This window comes from Hetaerina americana, unplaced genomic scaffold (genome assembly GCF_022747635.1).
Source record: "Hetaerina americana unplaced genomic scaffold, ioHetAmer1.1.p SCAF_14, whole genome shotgun sequence".
NCBI classification, from domain to species: Eukaryota; Metazoa; Arthropoda; class Insecta; order Odonata; family Calopterygidae; genus Hetaerina; species Hetaerina americana.
This window is the reverse complement of record NW_027286514.1, coordinates 11,866,949-11,886,412: the sequence shown is the minus strand read 5'-3', so window position 1 is coordinate 11,886,412 and position 19,464 is coordinate 11,866,949. Positions and strand designations below refer to the sequence as shown.

Genomic DNA, 19,464 nt, shown 5'->3' with positions numbered 1-19,464 from the left:
GTACATGAAACTGATTCAAGATATTTGGGGACAAAGGTTAGTTCCTATTCTTTGGCACTGGTTTCATTTTTTTAACAAATAATATTTTGACAAAATCCTTGGGTAGTGCAAAGTTTTCATTTGGAAGAAATGTTGATAATTTTTTTAATGCTGTCCATTGAGTTAAGTCGATAGTCAGGATGGCCGATTTTTAAACTGAAAATACAAATGGACTATATAATATCTGATGTTCAAGGGCGCAGTTGGAGTTGCCCGATTCATTATAATATTTTGAAAAGGTTAACCGCTTGAAAGTGCTTGAACCCAAATTGAAAATCGATTAAATGTCTTCGTTTTAGCGAGGACGGTATCTGTTTTACTTTTGCGTAAGCAACGCTTTAAAACTTCTCAGGAGAATCATTAAACCTACGAAATTTTATACAAAAAAGCTTAAGCTTCACTCATGTGCCATGTTAACTCAAATGACAAATTCAACATTATAATCTCAAAAAATCCTCTAATAAAATTATGGAGGAAATAATTACCCATCGCAATAGATAACCAGCCTATAATTCTTAACTACTCTTAGATTTTAAAAATTCTTACACTACTCATTTAGCTGTTTTCAGTTTTTAGTTCGGGCCTCAAAAGCCTTTCATTTGTTCGGTCAACATGATCTGCGAGAGAGGAGCCCTCGAATTCGTATCACGCCCCTCAAGAAGGTTTTTGAAATCCTTTTGCATTTGACTAGGGCAGAGACAAAGACGCATCGAGAGCCAAAGCCAAGAAAGTAGTTGAAATAGTTAGATGTTATATATGAATAGAATTTTCTCTTATAATTCGCATCACTCTGAATTCACATCGTGAAATGAAATGTCCTCAGATATAAATTACAGAATATGCCGACACAAAAGGTCGTGGTGAACGGAATATGGGTCCACATCGAAGATTAAAATATCTAAAACAATAAATTGAGTAGCTTTAGGCGTGATGTGGTGGAAGTTGAACATAATGAATAACTGATCGTAGCACTTTTCCACTTGTTAAAATTTTACTTTACGACCGGGTTTCGATGTATTACCTGATGATGATGTAATACATCGAAACCCGGTCGTAAAATAAAATTTTATCAAGTGGAAAAGTGCTACAATCAGTTATTCATTATCTAAAAAATAATTGCCAATGATATAAAAATGATCATTAAGAGGAGCATAAACGAAAAAATCCTTTGAAAAACGTGAAATATTTAACAAAATCCGTGTGTAATCCTACAAACCTTTAACTTAGAAAAGGGAAGATACAATATGAGCTGGCGTGGTTCATGTTTTTTTATTCGTCTAGAAAACTGGGAAAAGGAGTCGATTTCTTGTCGTTGACCCAACCGAGACTCCGTACGATAATTTTCGATGAAAAGAAATTCTTCCTGCTCCCTCAAGGAGACCCTCTTCCGCCTCCCATTCATTTCTCCGAAGTTTCGCAGCGCTTTTATTTGGAAAGCAAAGATTTTTTAACGGTTGATAATTGGGATGAAAAAAATGGGGATTTCGGCAAACTGGCAAGGAAGATTTTTCTCAAAGAAACCTCGAGCCTCGAGAAAAAAACAGGTTGAATATAAAGAAATCCACCACGATTGAAACGTCAAAATCGTGGTAATAGGAAAGTAAACGCCTTCCTCAGACAACCCTCCTTCGAGAGGGCCAGGGATTATTGGCCAGCCGCGGCCAACAATTTGTACAACATCGCCCCACCCTCTCCACTGGTGCGAAATCGATCCCAAAAAATACAAGAAAAGCACTTGGCGCCAATGGATTGGGCTTCTAAAGTGCGAGCTGCAAATTTATTGCTTGAATAATTTCTTCGGCATTGAAAGGGCTGAGACGTGTCCCTACCTGCCCGCCCCCTCCCTTCATCTTTCGAGAGTAACTTGAAACAAGTGACTGTGCGGTTCGAATTGGCTCCGTCTCCGTTCCGCGCCCATCCCATCGGCCGCGTTGAGGAACTTCATAATTAATCCAACCAGCAGAGTCAGTCGGCTGCGGCTTTGGTCTCGCCTCTCCCCGCGGGAGGTCGGCAGAGACAGGGAGAGAACGAATGTCGCCGGGCGTTAATGACCCCGACCGGTTGACACGCCGTCGTAAGGTGGGGGGAAAAAGTACGAAGCCCCTGCGTCTTGTTTACTGACGTCATTTTCTTTTTTCCGCGGCGAGTTTCAGCGGCAGACGGCGACGTCTGGTTGAGAGGAAACCAGTTCAACCCACCGAGAGAGCAGTCTCCTTTGGCATAAAAAAAGAGAAATAAACAAACAATTGCCGCCGAGGGAGCGACGACATATTTTGAGGACGAGGGACAGCACAATCTGCATGCATATCGAGGGAAAGTGTGCAGTTCGTTGGCAAATTTAGCAGCACCGTCTCCGGTCAACTTCCGCGTTTGCCAACAACTCCTTAAGTAATGTTTACGGTCTAAATCTCATCGTTACATTCGTTTCTGTAGCTCGAATCATTATTTCCGTATGCAACTAGCATCTCAAGTGCGACAAAGTTCCCGAATTCACACTTTGCAATTTTTTCGACATTTATCGAGCACATTCGTTCATTCAGTCTTTAACTTTATAGGTTATGAATTTCAAAAACCCTTGGTATTTACATTTCTAACTCCTTAACCTTGTATTTCTATCCACTATCACTGGTCATTAAATTTTCCGAAGACTCATCATGAACCTTACATCATTTATCTTATTTATTATTCAAAAGGACCGGCTTGCTGTTTATAATTTATTCAATTTAATCATGCGACAAGACAATTATCGAAACTAAACTAGTTAAGCAGCTCTCGCTCCGAGCAGAGCAAACCAATCCTCCCCTCTTGATATTCCTTCATTGAACATTACATTGATGACCTCCGTCACTTTTGCTCTCAGTTAATACTCTGTCTTCAACTGCAACTCTCCCTTCACATTTCAGTAATTAGTCAACTATTGGTCTTCAAGTTGTTCACAATAAATTTTCCACTTTTCCTTTCCGATACCTTTAATGCACATTACGCACTTTTTGAAGGTCTTTTTTGTACGTCATTCAGTCTCACCATTCTAATTACGATACCTCTGAGGCATCAAATTCCCATCACCTCTTATCTTTTCTGCATTTCTGCTATTTTCCACATATAATAATTCTCCAGGCACGGACCTGTTTCCTTTGCTTCAGCTATTTCGAACAAGTTCAATACAAAAAAAATTCCCCCGTGCCTAAAGATAATATTTCATGAGTAGTCTTACCTGCTAATCAGTGTCGCCTATGAAACCAAAAAGTTGATATCAATGTTTTGAGAAGTAATGTGAACAACCTCTGATTAAAATAGTTTGCAAATAACGTATTTCCTGACTACATAAATGTATCCAGTAATCTCTACCTAACGTGAAAGGCATCGAAGTTTCCTTCAAATATCCAACGCTCGTACTTTAGTTCGATGATTCGGTATGAGTGTGTGCTGGTCATTAAATTGTGACAGATTAGCAATGAATGATAAGATTAACCCCTGGGATATCTCCAATAAATGTACTGAAGTGGATAGCGATAATAGGAACTATCTCAATATTTGCTGAGTCATTCATTACCTCTTATCGCGTGCCTCGAATCAAATTATTTCTTGCCCCGCCCACACTTTTCCAAGAACTGAGTCGGTACGTTAATTATCATTTCTCCTTTTCCAAGCAAAAGTATAATTTTAAGTAATGATTGACCGTCACGAGATAAAAAGTGCAATATTAAAAGGAAACTGAAAGAGGGACATCTGAAACTCCTCCCAAGTCTAGTCAGTCGTTCCTCTGTAGCTTCACGTGATACAGACTATTTATTTCTCATATAGGATATTAATTAAATGCTAAAAAATTAAAATAATACACATAAATATATGATTAGATAACAAGTATTTTAGGATAACAAATACCGAAGGTCTCCTCCAGTGATCATGGATACATTAATCAAGAATTAAAAATCAAACATTTAAAATTTCTTTCGCCGCCCCGGCGGGGTGTCGTCCTCGCCTGCCAACCCTGAGTTCGCGGGTTCGATTCCCACCTAGGTGGTTTTTTCATCAAGGGCTTGGGTGTTTGCTATTTTTTCTGCTGTCGTATCATTGTTGAAAGTCCGATATAAAGGCCAAAGTACACTTTTCGGATTAATGTGAAATAAATAGATTTAAGTCGACTTTGGATTCAAGATAATCCAACGCAATTTGGCATGGCACTCTTAAAACACGCATTCGCCTTTTCTTATTGTTTGCCTACCGATTGAGGTTATTTATGGATGGACATAGACTAACCACCAACACATTCCTTAGCTCCGTCTAAACAAAAGGGATGGGTGGAACATGTGACTCTGTCTTTTTTATTTTCAGTCCCGTACACTGGCATACCTGTATAGGCTCTCATTACTCAAGAGAATAGTCTTATGCAGGAATTGATCGTTTCCCACTACAGAATTGCAACACATCTTAGGATCATGCTTGTAGAACAAAAATCTCACATATCATGGTTCTAAAAAATCAACATAATTGTAAAACTAAAGACAACATGTAAAAAAATTGTAAATATTAAAAAAAAGTTTCTTTTTCATGTACTATAAAATTAACACCGTTGGCAATGATCCTTCCCCTGATGTAATATCGTGCCCTGGCTTTCATTAATTAACCAACGGGGTGACCATGAGATTGTAGAAGAACTCCTGTATTATGAATATATTCTACCTGACGACATATTTCTGCGAGCAAGGCCAAACTGCAATAACTTAATACAAGGACAAGACGTAAATATCTGTACTTGCTCTAAACAGTGTTTCTGCTGTGACGAAATGAACTACTTGAAGGAACTCTTTAATTCCACACTAATGCCTTGGCACATTGCCAATGAGAGTGACCTATCAATCCTATTTCACCCTGTTTATAATGCTGCAACTTTAGCTTATGTTAAATTTCATTTCACAATGAACTGGAATACCTATCCCTTGAATTTGAAAATGCATTATCAGTGTAACGTTATAGGAAAAACCATATAACCCCGTGCTAATAAACGTAATATTGAGATGGCAAACGTACATAGTTTATTATTCCATCTTCGTAACACTCCAGTCCTTTGTTCTACACTCTATCCGCACAATGACAAGAAGTATTTTTCTCTTTATTTTCAAGGGCGTGCACTCAGTGAATTGGAATAAATTCGTTTTACATCTGCCCCAGGGGGAAAAAATGATAACATGAAAAGTGTCAGGAAAAAGTTGTCTACCCACTCATCACTTCCGCTCCGGTTTCATTTGTCGTGTACGCTTATCGCATCGATCAACCGGTAGCAGGAGCCGTCCTCCCACTCGAGAGGGCCGAGGGAAGGAATGCCCGCGCGAAAATCGCCTCCCCCACCCCGACCCGCCTTCTTCGCTGCGGTCCGCACTTTTTAGCCGTCGTGCGCACACTTCCCAAGCATCACCAGCTTGCAAACGCATACTAGCAGACATGCCCTCTTAAGTGATCCAACAGTTGGGGTTATGGCGTATTCTCTAACTGAACTAACCCCGGGAGAAACACAACATTTGCGCTTGAGGTAGGATTAAACTTGCCTACTCTCAGACCCCCAAGTACATATTTCATTAATATTTTAACCGGAAACAGGAATTGTAAATAAAATTTCGCGCGCTATTACCATTATGTGTAGTTAAATGGTAAGATAAACTAATTTTGTTTTCCGTAGTGGAAATCGTGGTAGCCTTAGAGTTGTGGTAATTCTCTCCTTGTCGTACACTACTTCTTCCGCATAGTACCCTGCAAGATACCGTCAGGGTGTGTGTGAGGTGTTGATTCAACACCCCAGACAAGCAACTTCAAAAATCAATTTTTTTAAGTTTTAGTATAACATTTTTACTAAATCAAATAACTAATAAAATGTTAACTAAAGGCACATGCACTACGGTATCTAAGCATGAAATACTTCCCTACGGAGGCAAAATGAGCTTCCAGTAAAAAGGAGAACAATATAATAAAGGTATAATAAAATAATCTCAACACACTGGACTACGAGTACTTATATTTAAAAAATACTCTTGGCTCCTAGTGCGGTTGGTAGTAGTTATTCTAGTCTCTTTTCGTTTGCGGGAAAAATGACATCTTAAATTTGTCGGTTCAAAAGTTGATCCCTGTATCCTCAATTTCATGATCTTTCCTACCGTAGTACAATGGGACCAATAAAAAATTGTCAACATCACCGCTAAAGATGACTGGTTTCAGTTTATGCAATTTAATTTTCATTTTAAACTTCTGGTGAGTCATATCCAATCTCAGGATATGACTCACCTCACCATATCATATTCAGGAGAAAACTATTTCTATTCCAGAAATCCGTCAACACACTTTATTAAGTTTAATTCTAATTTCTATGTAATACCATGGATATGATGGACAAGAGCATAGTATTTTTTAAGAAATTTTTCCAGCATTCACTTGCCTCATTTCATAGAATGACACCAAAGAGGAGTGCGTGACAACAGTATCATTTCATCATCATTCATACATAGTGTCTATACACAAGTTAATGTTCTCTCGTGATGGACGCCGTTTAAACTGCATTTTTCCATCAGAAAATGGTGATTTCATTTGTGAAGTGATCAGAATTTCTACAGTTGTGTCGGTAATTACTGCCTTTGCTCAACACATCCTTACTGATGCCCGACTTAGACGTAAGCAATCACGAGATCTTTGATTTTTCTTAGCGCGTCTTCGCTATCCTTGGTCGTAACGCTTATTCGTCTGCAACAAAGCCTGCGAGATCGGATCTTACGACCCACCTCAAATGATTTCTGTCAGCTCCGACAATCATGTTGTCTCGAGTTCGCGAACGCCAAATTTGATTAATTCTGACTTCGATTTCGTCATGTTGGTTTCTTTAGTCAATACGGCGTGTTAATCACGAATTATACACGAGCGTTATAGAATTACCGCATCTACTGATTACCGGATTGCGGATACACAGTAAGCCTCGTCACATTTCCCGCCGTCCGAAAATAATTCCATGTTTGGTGGCGTAAACGGGTCGTACTCTTTCTCTCTCTCTCTCTCTCTCTCTCTCTCTCTCTCTCTCTCTCTCTCTCTCTCTCTCTCTCTCTCTCTCTCTCTCTCTTATTTCTCTCCTTCCTCGGCAAGCAGTGACTTCAGCGAAGAGACTGCTCAAGGCAACGTCTCCCTCTCGTGCGCGTGAGTGTTCGTTACGTGCACGAGCGAGGGAGAGTGGGAGTCGGCGTGCAGACGGGAGGGTAGGACGCGAGTTCCGGTTATGGGCGATGATATGCCTACATACGCACCACATTTCCACGGAGCCATGTAAGTAATGGCCCGGGCTGACGGGTTTGAAGTTTCAAATGAACAGGCGAAAAAAAGATGCGTTTACCCCCGCGACGCAGCGAATATCAAGTGATCCGGGAACCAGTTCGCCCTTACTATTCCCCTCGTGCTCACTTTACCTACTGAGGGAGGGGAGAGACAATGGGGCGAGGGATGGAAACTGAATGGACGCTCTCCTCTGAGATTCCCTCACGTGCTTCCCGAGGAGAGTTCATACGGTTACAAGTTGACTGAGGAACTTTTAATTTCCCGGCGTCACGTTTTTAACTGGTTCATAAAATTCGTATTCCGGCGGAGGTGGTCCGACAGCATCAACGAGGGCGGAGATAGGTGCACGAGGTGGCGTAATGAAAAATATCACAGCCGCCGAGCCTCGAGAAAATGAATCACTTGGTAGCGCCTGATGTGGCGAAAATCGTTTAATATTCGACGGCGTTACTTCTTTTCTAAGCCGTTTAACAGAACGTAGTGAGCTCATATCCCTGAAAATCCAGCATCACAAACATTTGAAGTTTTCAGGAAATAAGCGCTATTTTTCACTCCAAACACTCAAATTCGTGCATATTTTTCTATACTCGTGTCAATTTAATTTTGAATCCTTCTTTAATGTATCACTTGCGAAAGTTGTGAGCAAAAATATTTATCTAAGTTCATTAGAGCGAAGGAGAAGTATTTTTGTATAATTTTAACCGTGTCTATGATTTTCCTGTAAGACTGGATTTTTGAAAAGTTATTTTCACACTGGAAATACGTTCTTACTATTACGAGGGCAGTCAAGAAAGCAAATTACGTTTTGGCCTAGCGTGGCGATGGGTAGGGCTAGAGCCAACATAACGGTGTATAAATTTTCCTACACTCAATATGCAGCCTGCTGTGGTCACTGCGCACTATTAAAATTTGCGCTACAATAGAAAATCCCGCAAGTTGTGAAGTGCTATCTGTGATTAGGTTTTTACTGGAAAAAAACCACAAGCCAATTGGAATTCATAGGCAACTTAGTGAAGTGTAAGGAGACAGAATAATAAGTGTAGACGGAGTGAGGCAGTGGTGTATTCAGTTTTAAAATGGCCGCACCAATGTTCACGACGAGGACGGCAGTGGTCCGCCCAGCGTTGCGAGAGATGAACTGACGGATGGCCAGTTCTTGGACATCATGGGTCCGTTCACCCTTAAACTAACAACGCCACTGACGCACAACACTGCCACTCATCACTTAGTTGGTGCACATCACAAGTTTCCCGATGAATGTCAGCAGCTTTGAAGTTTATTGCTAGTAAAAACCTCATCACTAAACAGATTTTCCATTTGGCGGGATTTCCAAATGTAGTGTTCATTTTGACTCGCTACTGTAAACGAAAGGCAAGCGGTGGGGTCATCCAAACACTGAAACTCTTGGCGTACTGCCCTAGTGTGTGTCAATGCAGCAAACATTCGGCTCCCCCACTACTTCGCCCGTGACACGCAAACTGAGGTTACTGACTGGACAGCGCTCGTATCAAGGGAAGGTAGCCTTGTGGTCAAGGTAGGTATTTGATGGGTCCACTACCTTAGCGTCGCAATATTTCCAACCAGCAGCTAACACCACACTAAACATATACTCTCAAAAAATCAGAATTACAATAACCCATTCCTTAATTCCATTCATAATTGCCTTCATTGCCTACAAACTTGCCCTTCTTTTCCTGAATCCAATTCGTTTACCCGCATTTCTCCCTTTTATCACAGTCGTAAACACTCCATTGGTACTCAAAAATGTATACTCTGCATTCAAGTTCATCGCCCCCTCTGATTTCATCCCAACTTCCTTCGCTCTTCCTCTATCATACTTCGAAATTTCCCGTTGGTTTTCCTTTCCGTCCACTTTCCCCATCCTATTTCATACCCTCAAGTCATAAGTCTTTGATCAAATCGCGTCCTCTCACCTCAACAACCAAATTTCCGAACCAAAGAATATTACAACCCAAGTTACAATTTTCACTTATCTTTTCTTTGCATACTTATGTTTCCGGCCATAAATTCCCTCCTCTTTGTAAAAGATTCATTACCTAATGCAAGTTAACACTGCATTAATATAATTATCTTTGGGTTAACTCGGATTTTAAGTGCTGTTTAATTTAAGGTACTTACATTTACTATCAGTGCCTGTTTCGATATTTTAATAATAAAGTGCGTGCCCAAGAATTCCTACTGACCTCACCGTCGAATGGCCTGACGAAAAACTAGTCTACTAGGATATCCTGGAGATTATATCATTGAAGGACCTGTTATTTTTTTCGAAACAGAGGTAAAGATATATGGTTACTGCGCGGCTGCACATTCAGGTACATCGTCTATCGTCTCTCGTTCCTCAAGAATCAAAACTCTTTCCGAAATAGGACAAGTGATGTAAATGCGTCCAAACACACCCTTGAGTAAACGCTTCGACCGAGCTTCGGACAGGGAGGAGGCGGGGGATGAAATATGCCGTCCTCCCGCCCCTGCTCGTCCATTAAAATATTTCGGAGCGGCCGTAAAATTACCCCCTGGGCACCCCTTGGGACCCACCCGCAGTTTCGCCATAGTTTCCACCCCGTTTCATTCACGGGCAGAAGCGGGGGAGGTGTAGTCGACCCAAGAGTGGAATACGTACATCACCGAGCCCGGCTTGTCACGCGAAGGCTGTGATTTCCTCGACTACAATTACCGAAGAATAAAACACACGGCATCCCTCCGCGGTGACCGGGGTGATCCATCTGGCGCGCCGCGTGGGTTTTCCGGCCCTGCGGTGGTGGTGACTCCGAGGGCGTCCGGGACTGGACTATCGCGGGACCGGAATTGGCCCGTAAAATCTGGCCAACGCCGAAAATGGAGAGGAGAAATATTGCTCCAAATGCATAAAACTCGGGGTGATTTAAGTTAACCTTACACGCCCAGGTGGACCCTCCGCCCTGGGCCTCCGATGTCCCCCCAACACCCCCCCGCGCCCCCGAAAAAAGGACCAGGCGTGAGGCCTCAAACGCCCTCGTACAAAACCAACAACTCCTCGAATCACGCCCTTCTCCTGGGTTGCTTTACCATTTAAAGATATACCTTGCCTGGCGGTCCCGCGGTGATGAAGTGGCCCGCCCGATATGAGAATCAAAAATAATTGATCGATTTTCGTGAAATCTAGCGTTAACTGCCTGGCGGGCGTATATGGTATCACGCTCCCGACCCAGACCAAAGCCATTCCCTCCTCTTCCTGAGATTTGCCTTTCTAGGGGTCCGTGGTGAAGCTGTACCAGGAATCAAATAGTCCAAATCACAATCACAACGATTAAAACCAAATAGCGGCCAAGTACTTGACCGCTTTACAATGTCCTGGGCTTGAAGATAGTTAAATTGTCTTACTGCCATATCATTTTTTCAAAACAATATTTACATTCTTAAAACCCACAGTAAATAATTTAAGTACTCGCCCAATAGCTCTTCGTGTTTCCTGCATCCCTTCATTCCACTCAAAATTTATTCTTTTCCTCCCCTGCCTCCCTTTCACAGAATTCTCATGGTATAAGTTCTGTCCATGCTTTCATCCTGAAATATCAAATTTTCAAGCCTGAAAATTTATATTTGCAGGGTGTTAATGCTTAGCTACTTACGAGAACGTCGTATAGTGACGACGCGCCGCGACGGTACTGAAAGTGTTTCTGCAAAATGTAATTTGTTTTGCTCCGCTACGGGTTAAGATTTGCCCATGGAGAATGAAACATAAATTCCAAGTAACTGCGGGAGAAACTGGCCCCAAAATGTCATCGTTTGAGGGGACGTCTCGTTGGCTTAACCGGCTAAAACACTCGGCCGAGCATCGAAGGATCCGGGTTTGAATCCTGATCCAAGCGAATGGTTTCTACACTCTGAAATTGTTGCATTGAAATGAAACATAACTAAATGTGAATACCTAAGTGGGGGGAGTATTCTTATGGATAGTACATGAAATATTTGTGTTCCCATAACAAGTTTTCATTAATTCATTAATAATTATACAAGTATATTTTTTCTTGTAGCAATTGGCGAGTTATTTAAGCATAATAAAAAGGCATGATAAACAGTTTAGAAAAAATAAAAGATATTTTGCATTTCATAAGCGGGTATATAAAGTATCAAATCAAATTAATTTAGGTTAGTTATATAAAAAACAAAATGGCATCTTAAGTTTTGAAAAATCGTTTGACTTGTTACTTTAATATTTAAGATGGTTAATATCCCATTCCCCTCACCGTCAATCCTACCCAGCATCAACCTCGAAGGTCGGTTTGCTCGCTAAAAGTGGTGGTTACATCGCAACAACCCTGTAAGTCCTGCGAAGTTCACAGGAGGGAGGAATGAAGTCCATTTACATATACATGTCAATTTTCATTGTTCATCCGCGACTTCACAGGAAAGTCCTGAACCATGGATTTAAACGGGGAGTGCCAGACCGCATACGTGCACGGCGAATATGCGAGAAGTACTTGTAGAGCAAATCTGGGAGATATGTGAAGAATTGAAAGATGTAGATTGAATACTGAGGTTTATAGTAAGCATTGAAGTGAGAAAAGGCTTAGCAATGTTGAGAGAATGGATGAGATTTGATTTACCAAGCAGATACTTGAAAGAATACTAAATGGTTTAAGAGAAAAGGAGATACCAAAAGAGTCACAGATTGATGTAGTCAAAGAGATAAGCAAGTGATGCAATATTAGAAGACTCAAAGACAGAAATACCTTGAACCATCAACAATTCATAATATTTGTGTTTAAGTGGAGATGTGTTGGCAAAGAAAGGGTATTTCGGGAGAAATTACTAAGAGCGCCAGTTAATCATCATGAATATTACAAATTTAACTTAATAAAATCCACAAAAACTGTCTTTCCCTTCGAACCAAGGTTTCCGCTAATGCAACAGTCAATTTCAAAGTATTTTTGCATTCCTTAATCGAATCCCGAGTCAGATTAACAAATGTTTTTGTGGACTTCACCGATTATTTCATTCATAAAATGAAGTACCACAAAATTAGACGAAAAATATCAAGTTCATTTATCAAATTAACCTGCAATCAGGATATATGTATTTACAGTCCATAATATGCAAGTTGACATCTCAAAGGAGTGACATCACCCGAAATCTAATTAGTAATCTTACGTTCGGCAAACAAATTCTCTATCCATCTTTCTCTAGACTTTAACCATGTCATATTTATATGAGTAATGATACAATTATGACTAATTGGAAAGAATCAGGGATGGTATGGTGGGAATGGGACATAATAATGCCTGAAATGAGAGTCATTTTTCACTTAGAAAACTGCAGTTATTTCGGACAGTGATAAAATTATGACTAAAAAGGTTCATTAGAATTTCGGATATTTTGGACAAATCCAGCGAATAAAGTTTCGCTGGTGCGCTCGATGTTCATTTCATAAACTCGAGTGCACGACTCCAAGGAGTCGATGGCTGTAGGCGGGGAGCCCTCGAGAGGAGAGGGACTGAGAGTGTGCGGGACTCTACTTACCTCGCCTCCCTTATGAGATCCTCGTCCGTCCCGCTGCACACGTAGTGCTCGACATAGCGGAGGGGCTCGTCCGGCGGGCACTCCACGTCCGGATTGCAGACGTCAATGAAGTGGGGCCGCATGCGCCCCGACGTGAACTTGGCCGCCTCGAGGCCCAGCTGCAGGGACACCCCGCCCAGCCAGAAGGGCGCGAGGACGCAGTAGGAGGCAGAGACAGCCACCGACCCGCGGGTGGACCCCGAGGGAATGCTGGGGGAGCCGACGAAGGCCGTGAATGCCTCAGCGAACAGCATCTGCGGAAGAGCGGAGAAGAAGAAGCGTGGTGAGGAGAAGAGCACTTACTATAGGGTCCACCAACTGGCGGAAAGCAAAGACGGAGTGGGCCACGACTGAGATGGACGAAGGATCTTGCGAAAGGCTGGATGCGCCTTCAATCATCATGATTGAAGGCGCATACAGCAAATGAAAAAAAAGTTTGATATGGAAATGCTTATCGAAGCAATGATAGAAAAAAAGAAATTAATCCACACACGACGGTGACATACTGAAAACACCATATTCCACATCATGCTGAAAATACATTAAAATAGCCTGGCCATACTAAAGCCCGTATTTACAGTCGTCTACGAGTTCTGGGAGACTCGGAGACATCGCATGTGTCGAAATTTCCCATGACATCCCAACGCTGGGAGTTTTTGAGGAGTCTTCAACTAAAAGAATCATGAGATGTTTTGACGGAGGATATCACTTAGGGTCTCCTAGAGCTGGGAGACGACAGTAAATACGAGCCCTAGTACGGCGAGGCTGTGTTTCGAATCCCTTCGATCTTAAAGCAGACTACAACAAGCAGAGAGGAAACTGCTGAGCGTTGACACTTCAAATATCAATGCAGGTTCTCGATAAACGATCCGTCCCGAAAGGTGCGGTTGTTTAAGGAGACTTTATTGCCTTGTCATGCCTCGTTGTATATCAGGAAGTAAACAAATATTGCCATCAAAATTTAACAGTTCCGATAAAGCATCGTAGGCTTGCCAAAGTAAGATAACGAAACATTTCTGTTGCTCGAATCCTTGTTTATTTCGTAAGAATTTTACGGCAAATTTGGACAGTGAGAATTTAGCGCCGAAAAAATTGTCCCCGTTGAAAAATCAATTACTTTCCATTCAATCAGATGTCAGTCATACAACCTTACACGTGGGATGAAGAATTGAATACACTTAGGCTGGCATGTTGAAAATGAGAAAATGAATATATATGCATGCGATTATGTAAACACCAGAGACCCGTTTGTCAAATCTGCATGTCTTGTAAAAGAAGTCTAAAACGTAATATAAAACTTTTAAATTCACACACGGTGTAATGTAGCCAATAAACAAGTGCTGCAACATTAATCACGGTTAGTAAACGCCGTATGTGAATATTAAAATGACGAATTAAGTGACTTGTAACTTTGAGAAATGGCGCCCCAGAAATAGTAGAATATTATATTTGACTCTACCTATTGAAAATAATTACCTCCAGCATCTTTTTGATTCCAATTTAATGACGCTGAAATGAGAGTTTCAAAAAGTGAAAATTATTCACTCCCCCTTTAAATTAGATATAATGTATGAGCTTTGAAGGCTGAAAAATCAGTTATCCAAAAAACCAATGTTGTCCCGTGCTTAATAGATGCCACCTACCTAATTTTCCCCGAAAGGTAGTGGGACGTTTCTCATTTATTAATACTTAAATAATTGCGAGATAGGTTGCTTTTTCATTTGTAAACGAGAACACTGAAAAATGTCGCAGTACTTGGCGCGCAAAAAAGAAGCATGCCGTCAACTTCGAAGCCGCAGCGTTTTCCAATTGAATGATCTAAATTATGTTTCATCTGTTTCATTATAAGAAATGAACATTTCATACACGGAGGGTTAAGGCGGCATAAAAATTAACATGTCGTTTAATGAACCTTGAATACGGGAGAGAAAACGAGAATAATACCAGAGATTATCGATACTTCCGAATGACCATCTAAACTGAAAAACGCCTTAATTATATCAACTCGGAGAATGGATATTATAAGATTCGAAGCGCAATGGCAGTAATTATTTTGACGGACAGTAAAGGACCCCCAATGCTTCGGCTAATCATAGAAACTCCATTCCACAGGAAATAGGACATTCAGCGGTGAAATTCGCGCAGAAAATAAACCTGATCCGAGGATATTATCTGAGTCAGAAGACAAACCATCGCCTCCTGAATATTATACCAACGTGAGGTATCCGTGAAAACAAAAGGGCTACATGAAGTGCCATTGAAGCATTTGATAGAGGTCATTCAACTTCATTTCATTTCATAGCAATTAAATTATTATGCAGTAGTAGTAGTGGTTCAATTGTATGAAAAATTGATTGCACCCACTAGCTTGAACGAGTCAAGTTTCCTTTTCGATTCGGCTTGGTGTGCGTGAAACAAAATGTATATTTAGGACAATTAAATATTTGCGTAACGGAAACATATGATACCCCAATAACAATCTCCTTTCTAGAACTAGGGATGCTATTTATTGAATTCACGATGAAGGAGGTTCCAAATCGAAAGGGCGCCGTCTACAGGAAGGAAATCGTCAAATGTTTTGGAAGAACCATGGATCCCCCCGGCACCTAAAAGGAGTGTGGTGTCCATTTTCATATCCACTCAGCCTCTTTTCGATTTCGCCCGCAGTGAAAGAAATTCAGCGCATCGTTTCCACTCAAACAAGCGGTCCACTTTCGGACCGAATAAAAAAAGTTATTTCGTGCAAGCATCCATCTATCTCCATCCCGGGGCGACTCACAAAATACTGAAAAGATCCCATCATTGTGATCAAAGCATACACGTTCGACGATCCAATAAATTCGTCGAGACAGTCATAACCCCTTGGATAGATAAGCATCGAAATGGAAGACAACGAGAGGTGCCTCCGCGCCATATCTTTGACGAAACGGAAAATACACCGGAACACTTTTTTTATTGACAGGGACTTCGGGATCATAGGGAGTGTGAGGGCGTAGATGTATGTTATATTGAATTCTTATTTGTACCACTTTTGGCAGGAACTGAATTTTGAACGTGCCATGCGCATGAAATGATCAACACATTAAGAAAACACTAAGGAAGAGTAATATCCTGGTTTAATGAATACTTGTATCACATATGCTTCCAGTCCGTAAGGGATTACCAAGAAAGGCTTGGTAAACTTTACACTACCATGTTTCTGATCATATTATTTAAGTTTAAACCAAAGTTTTACGAGCACATCCAATCAATATTTTTGTACACAGCTGTTATTGTCAGCGATAATCAAATAATGTGAATTTTTGGTACCCATATAGTATATTCCATATCAGGTAGTGCCCAGTTCGCTATTTCCCTTTCCTCCCACACTGTGCTCCTCCGGACACCGCTGACCATGGCCCATCCTCGGCCACCCTCGATGCCACAGGCAGCAGTGGAAACATTTGCAAGCACGCATGAATATTTTCCATGACATCTTGGGTGGAAATACTTGCGTTGGAAAATAATGGATCCTGAATGCAAATAATTCGGCCAGGATGTAACGTGTAATTTCGTAAATCGCACCGAGTCTCCGAGAACAACAAGCGTAAAACAAAAATATACATGAATGAGATTGGACGGTAACTTTTCGTGAATGTGTTCCTCGTCACCCATTCCTCTCCGCCCTTCCCCTTCGGAATTCTTGAGTCGTAAATCTGGGAGGGAGCAGATGAAGGAAGGGGGGTTGAGGGCCGTCCGAGTTAATGCGCGGCGACCAGGGGTGGCAGGCAGGCAGTGGGTAGGTAGATGGGTCAGGAGGGAGAGGGATGGGAAGAAAGAGGAGGGCCGCGTCGGGGAGGTTTTTGAGAGGGAGGAAACGAGAAGGAATTGATGGGATGGAGGCCGGGACGAGGAGAATGAATTCGAAAGAGAAGAAAAAATAAACGGGGAGGGGGGGAGAGAAACAAGAGAGAGTGCTGGATGGAAGTGGGAGGGGAGGGTCGAGGCAAGATGGAGGGAGGGGCCGGGCCGTGGGGGCGGAGAGTCTCCCAGCGGCTTACGTTAGATCCCGGGATGGAGATAGGCCTGGGGGGAAGAAGGGTTGGAGAGGGTGCGCCTCTTCGGAGGGTGGGTGAGGTGGTGTGAGGGGGTTGGGATGGTCCAGGAGAGGGGGTGGTTGGAGGAATGCGGGTGGAGTGCTAGGGCGAGAGGGAGTGCTCCGGGGTGGGAAGGGGGTGGGTGACAGGAAGGGCGTGGGGTTGGGGAGAGCGACCAGGAGGGCGTCCCAAAACATGACTACTAGTGCCCCGTCGCCAAATAATTCTTGAAAGCAAAAATAATACTCATTGACGAGAAAAATGGTTGGCCTTCCAATTACGGGAACCTCTTAGGAGCCGCGCCGCGTCTGACCATTGCGGAGGCTGTAAAACTGAAAACGATCACCGAAAATTAACATTTAGTCCTTGAAAACGTAGGTGTGCCGTCTCTCGATTGGTGCTCATGAAGAATATCACGTTAGTTAGGTAGCTATACTAGTCTGTTCCTTTCAGTAGGGTCCGACTTCTCGCGAAAAAGGGTCTGCGGAGTTTGAGAATTAGACTAAGTGCATAAATACTCAGAGCAATATACGAGGGTCATCCGGAAAGTAGTACCCGTTCGTGAAATAAAAAGACAAAAGTAAATATTAACAAACATAAAAAATTTTATTTGAAAGAGGATACTTTAAACTACTTCTCAACATAATCTCCAAGCAAATTAAGGCATTTGTCATAACGTGTGACAAGTTTCTGTATTCCTGCTGCATAGTCCTTCGCCGCCAGCTCATTGAGATACGCGAGGGACCCATCTTGCACAAATTTTTGCATAATGCAGATGGTGTTTAACAATTTCATGAACAATTGTTCGAGAAACATTGGGAAAATGCTCACAGATGTCATCAATTGTGACGCGCCGATCGTTCCTCACGAATTCGTCAACTGAGCTCACCAGTTGGTCTGTAATGACAGACGGTCTCTCCGAACGCTCATCGTCGTGTGTGTTCCCCCTCCCCATGTTGAAGTTGCGACACCACCGCCGAACAGACGACTCGTCCATTACATTGTCTCCATACACCTCCTTTAATTGGCGATGAATATCACATGGGCGAACGTTTCTTGCATTGAGGAATTTAATCACTGCCCTCACTTCACAACTGGCGGCGTTCTCAATTTTTTTAAACATTGTAAACAATCACAGAAACAACACAGGCAATGCTAGCGTCACGCAACTTGGCTCAGAGAAGGCAGACAAGCCACTGAAGCTATCTGACCTCGTCCAGCGGCTACTCGCGTCGTCAGCACTTCATGCGGCACGAACGGGTACTACTTTCCGGATGACCCTCGTATATTGTCTACACTACAGTGTGAGATCAGACCAATACTGCTTCTCATAAACAAACAAAATATGGCTATGGCCAATCATGCACAATCGTTAAAATATCTTATTCAAAATTTGGATTTTCATATGACTGATTAGTAGACAAATGTGGTCAACGTTTGACGAATAAAATCATATTTCAAGCCGAGTTACATGGATGATATCCTGAAAGAATGTTTCAAGCGACAATTTGAAAAGAATTGTAAAAAATTCAGGGAATTTTCAATCAAATTATACTTAAAACTAGTGACATTTGAATGTTTAAAGCCGTTTTCATACCTTGGGTAAAGAATAATAGCCATATATATTAGGGATTCCCATATGGGTACATAAAAAGTATTGGAGAAGCTCTGAAAAATTGGGTAATGGTGCATAGGCACCTTTAGTATTTTTTAGTCTTTACTATTGTGAAGCCTAGAAAAATTCCTAGGACCATAAAAATATGAATAGGATGAAAATATGTTTGGAGATTTTCAAACAAACGTACTGCTGTCAAATTCCCTGCCCTAAACAACGTACCTACTCTTCATTGAATAGTCGGTTTCCAGAAATTTAAAAGTTGTAAAAACCAGCTAAGTTAAGCCTAATTTTGAAAGACACAAATATTTGCCATTTCAAGTGGCAGTTTTCAATTAAGCGAAACTCCTGTAAGCATTATCAATGGTTAAAACACGAGCATTGGAACTACTTGACTCCTGTACCTGTCGGATTAACCATCCATGGTCACCGAAACAGTTAATTCTCGCTGAAAACAGGCACAGTTCAAGGCCAAGTCTTTCATTCTATTTTAATGTTTGAAAGTATATTCGTTATTCAGTCTCTTCTTCAATCCCTATTCACCACTATGCATGTATTATGCACGCTTTATCCACATTGACGCGGTGCTGTAACACTGGTGCAATTAATCAATCATATGTTTGCCATACAGTATCACAATTTTGAAAATAAAATTGACAGTCATATTACATAATTTTTTACACGAACTAGATATAATAATTCAGAGTACACATGGAACAACTTAAATGTAAATGGGACGGTATATTACTTTTATATGCACTGCCAGAAGGATTTGAATTGGTATCTATGCGCTAACTTTTCTTCCCTCACGTTGAAATCTCCTAGTAAACGCTAATTTTCCAGAAGAAATTTGACCTGAAACTCTTA

At 41.6% G+C, this 19,464-nt stretch overlaps 1 protein-coding gene across 1 annotated transcript in view; it reads right to left on the bottom strand.

Annotated features, from left to right (window-relative positions):
• Positions 1-19,464, bottom strand: part of LOC139686432 (phospholipid phosphatase 1-like) — a 213,080-nt gene that overhangs the window by 32,830 nt on the left and 160,786 nt on the right. The window contains exon 3 of the mRNA XM_071583622.1: positions 12,868-13,160. Within this exon, the coding sequence (XP_071439723.1) occupies positions 12,868-13,160 (293 nt within the window). The remainder of the gene's footprint in view (positions 1-12,867; positions 13,161-19,464) is intronic.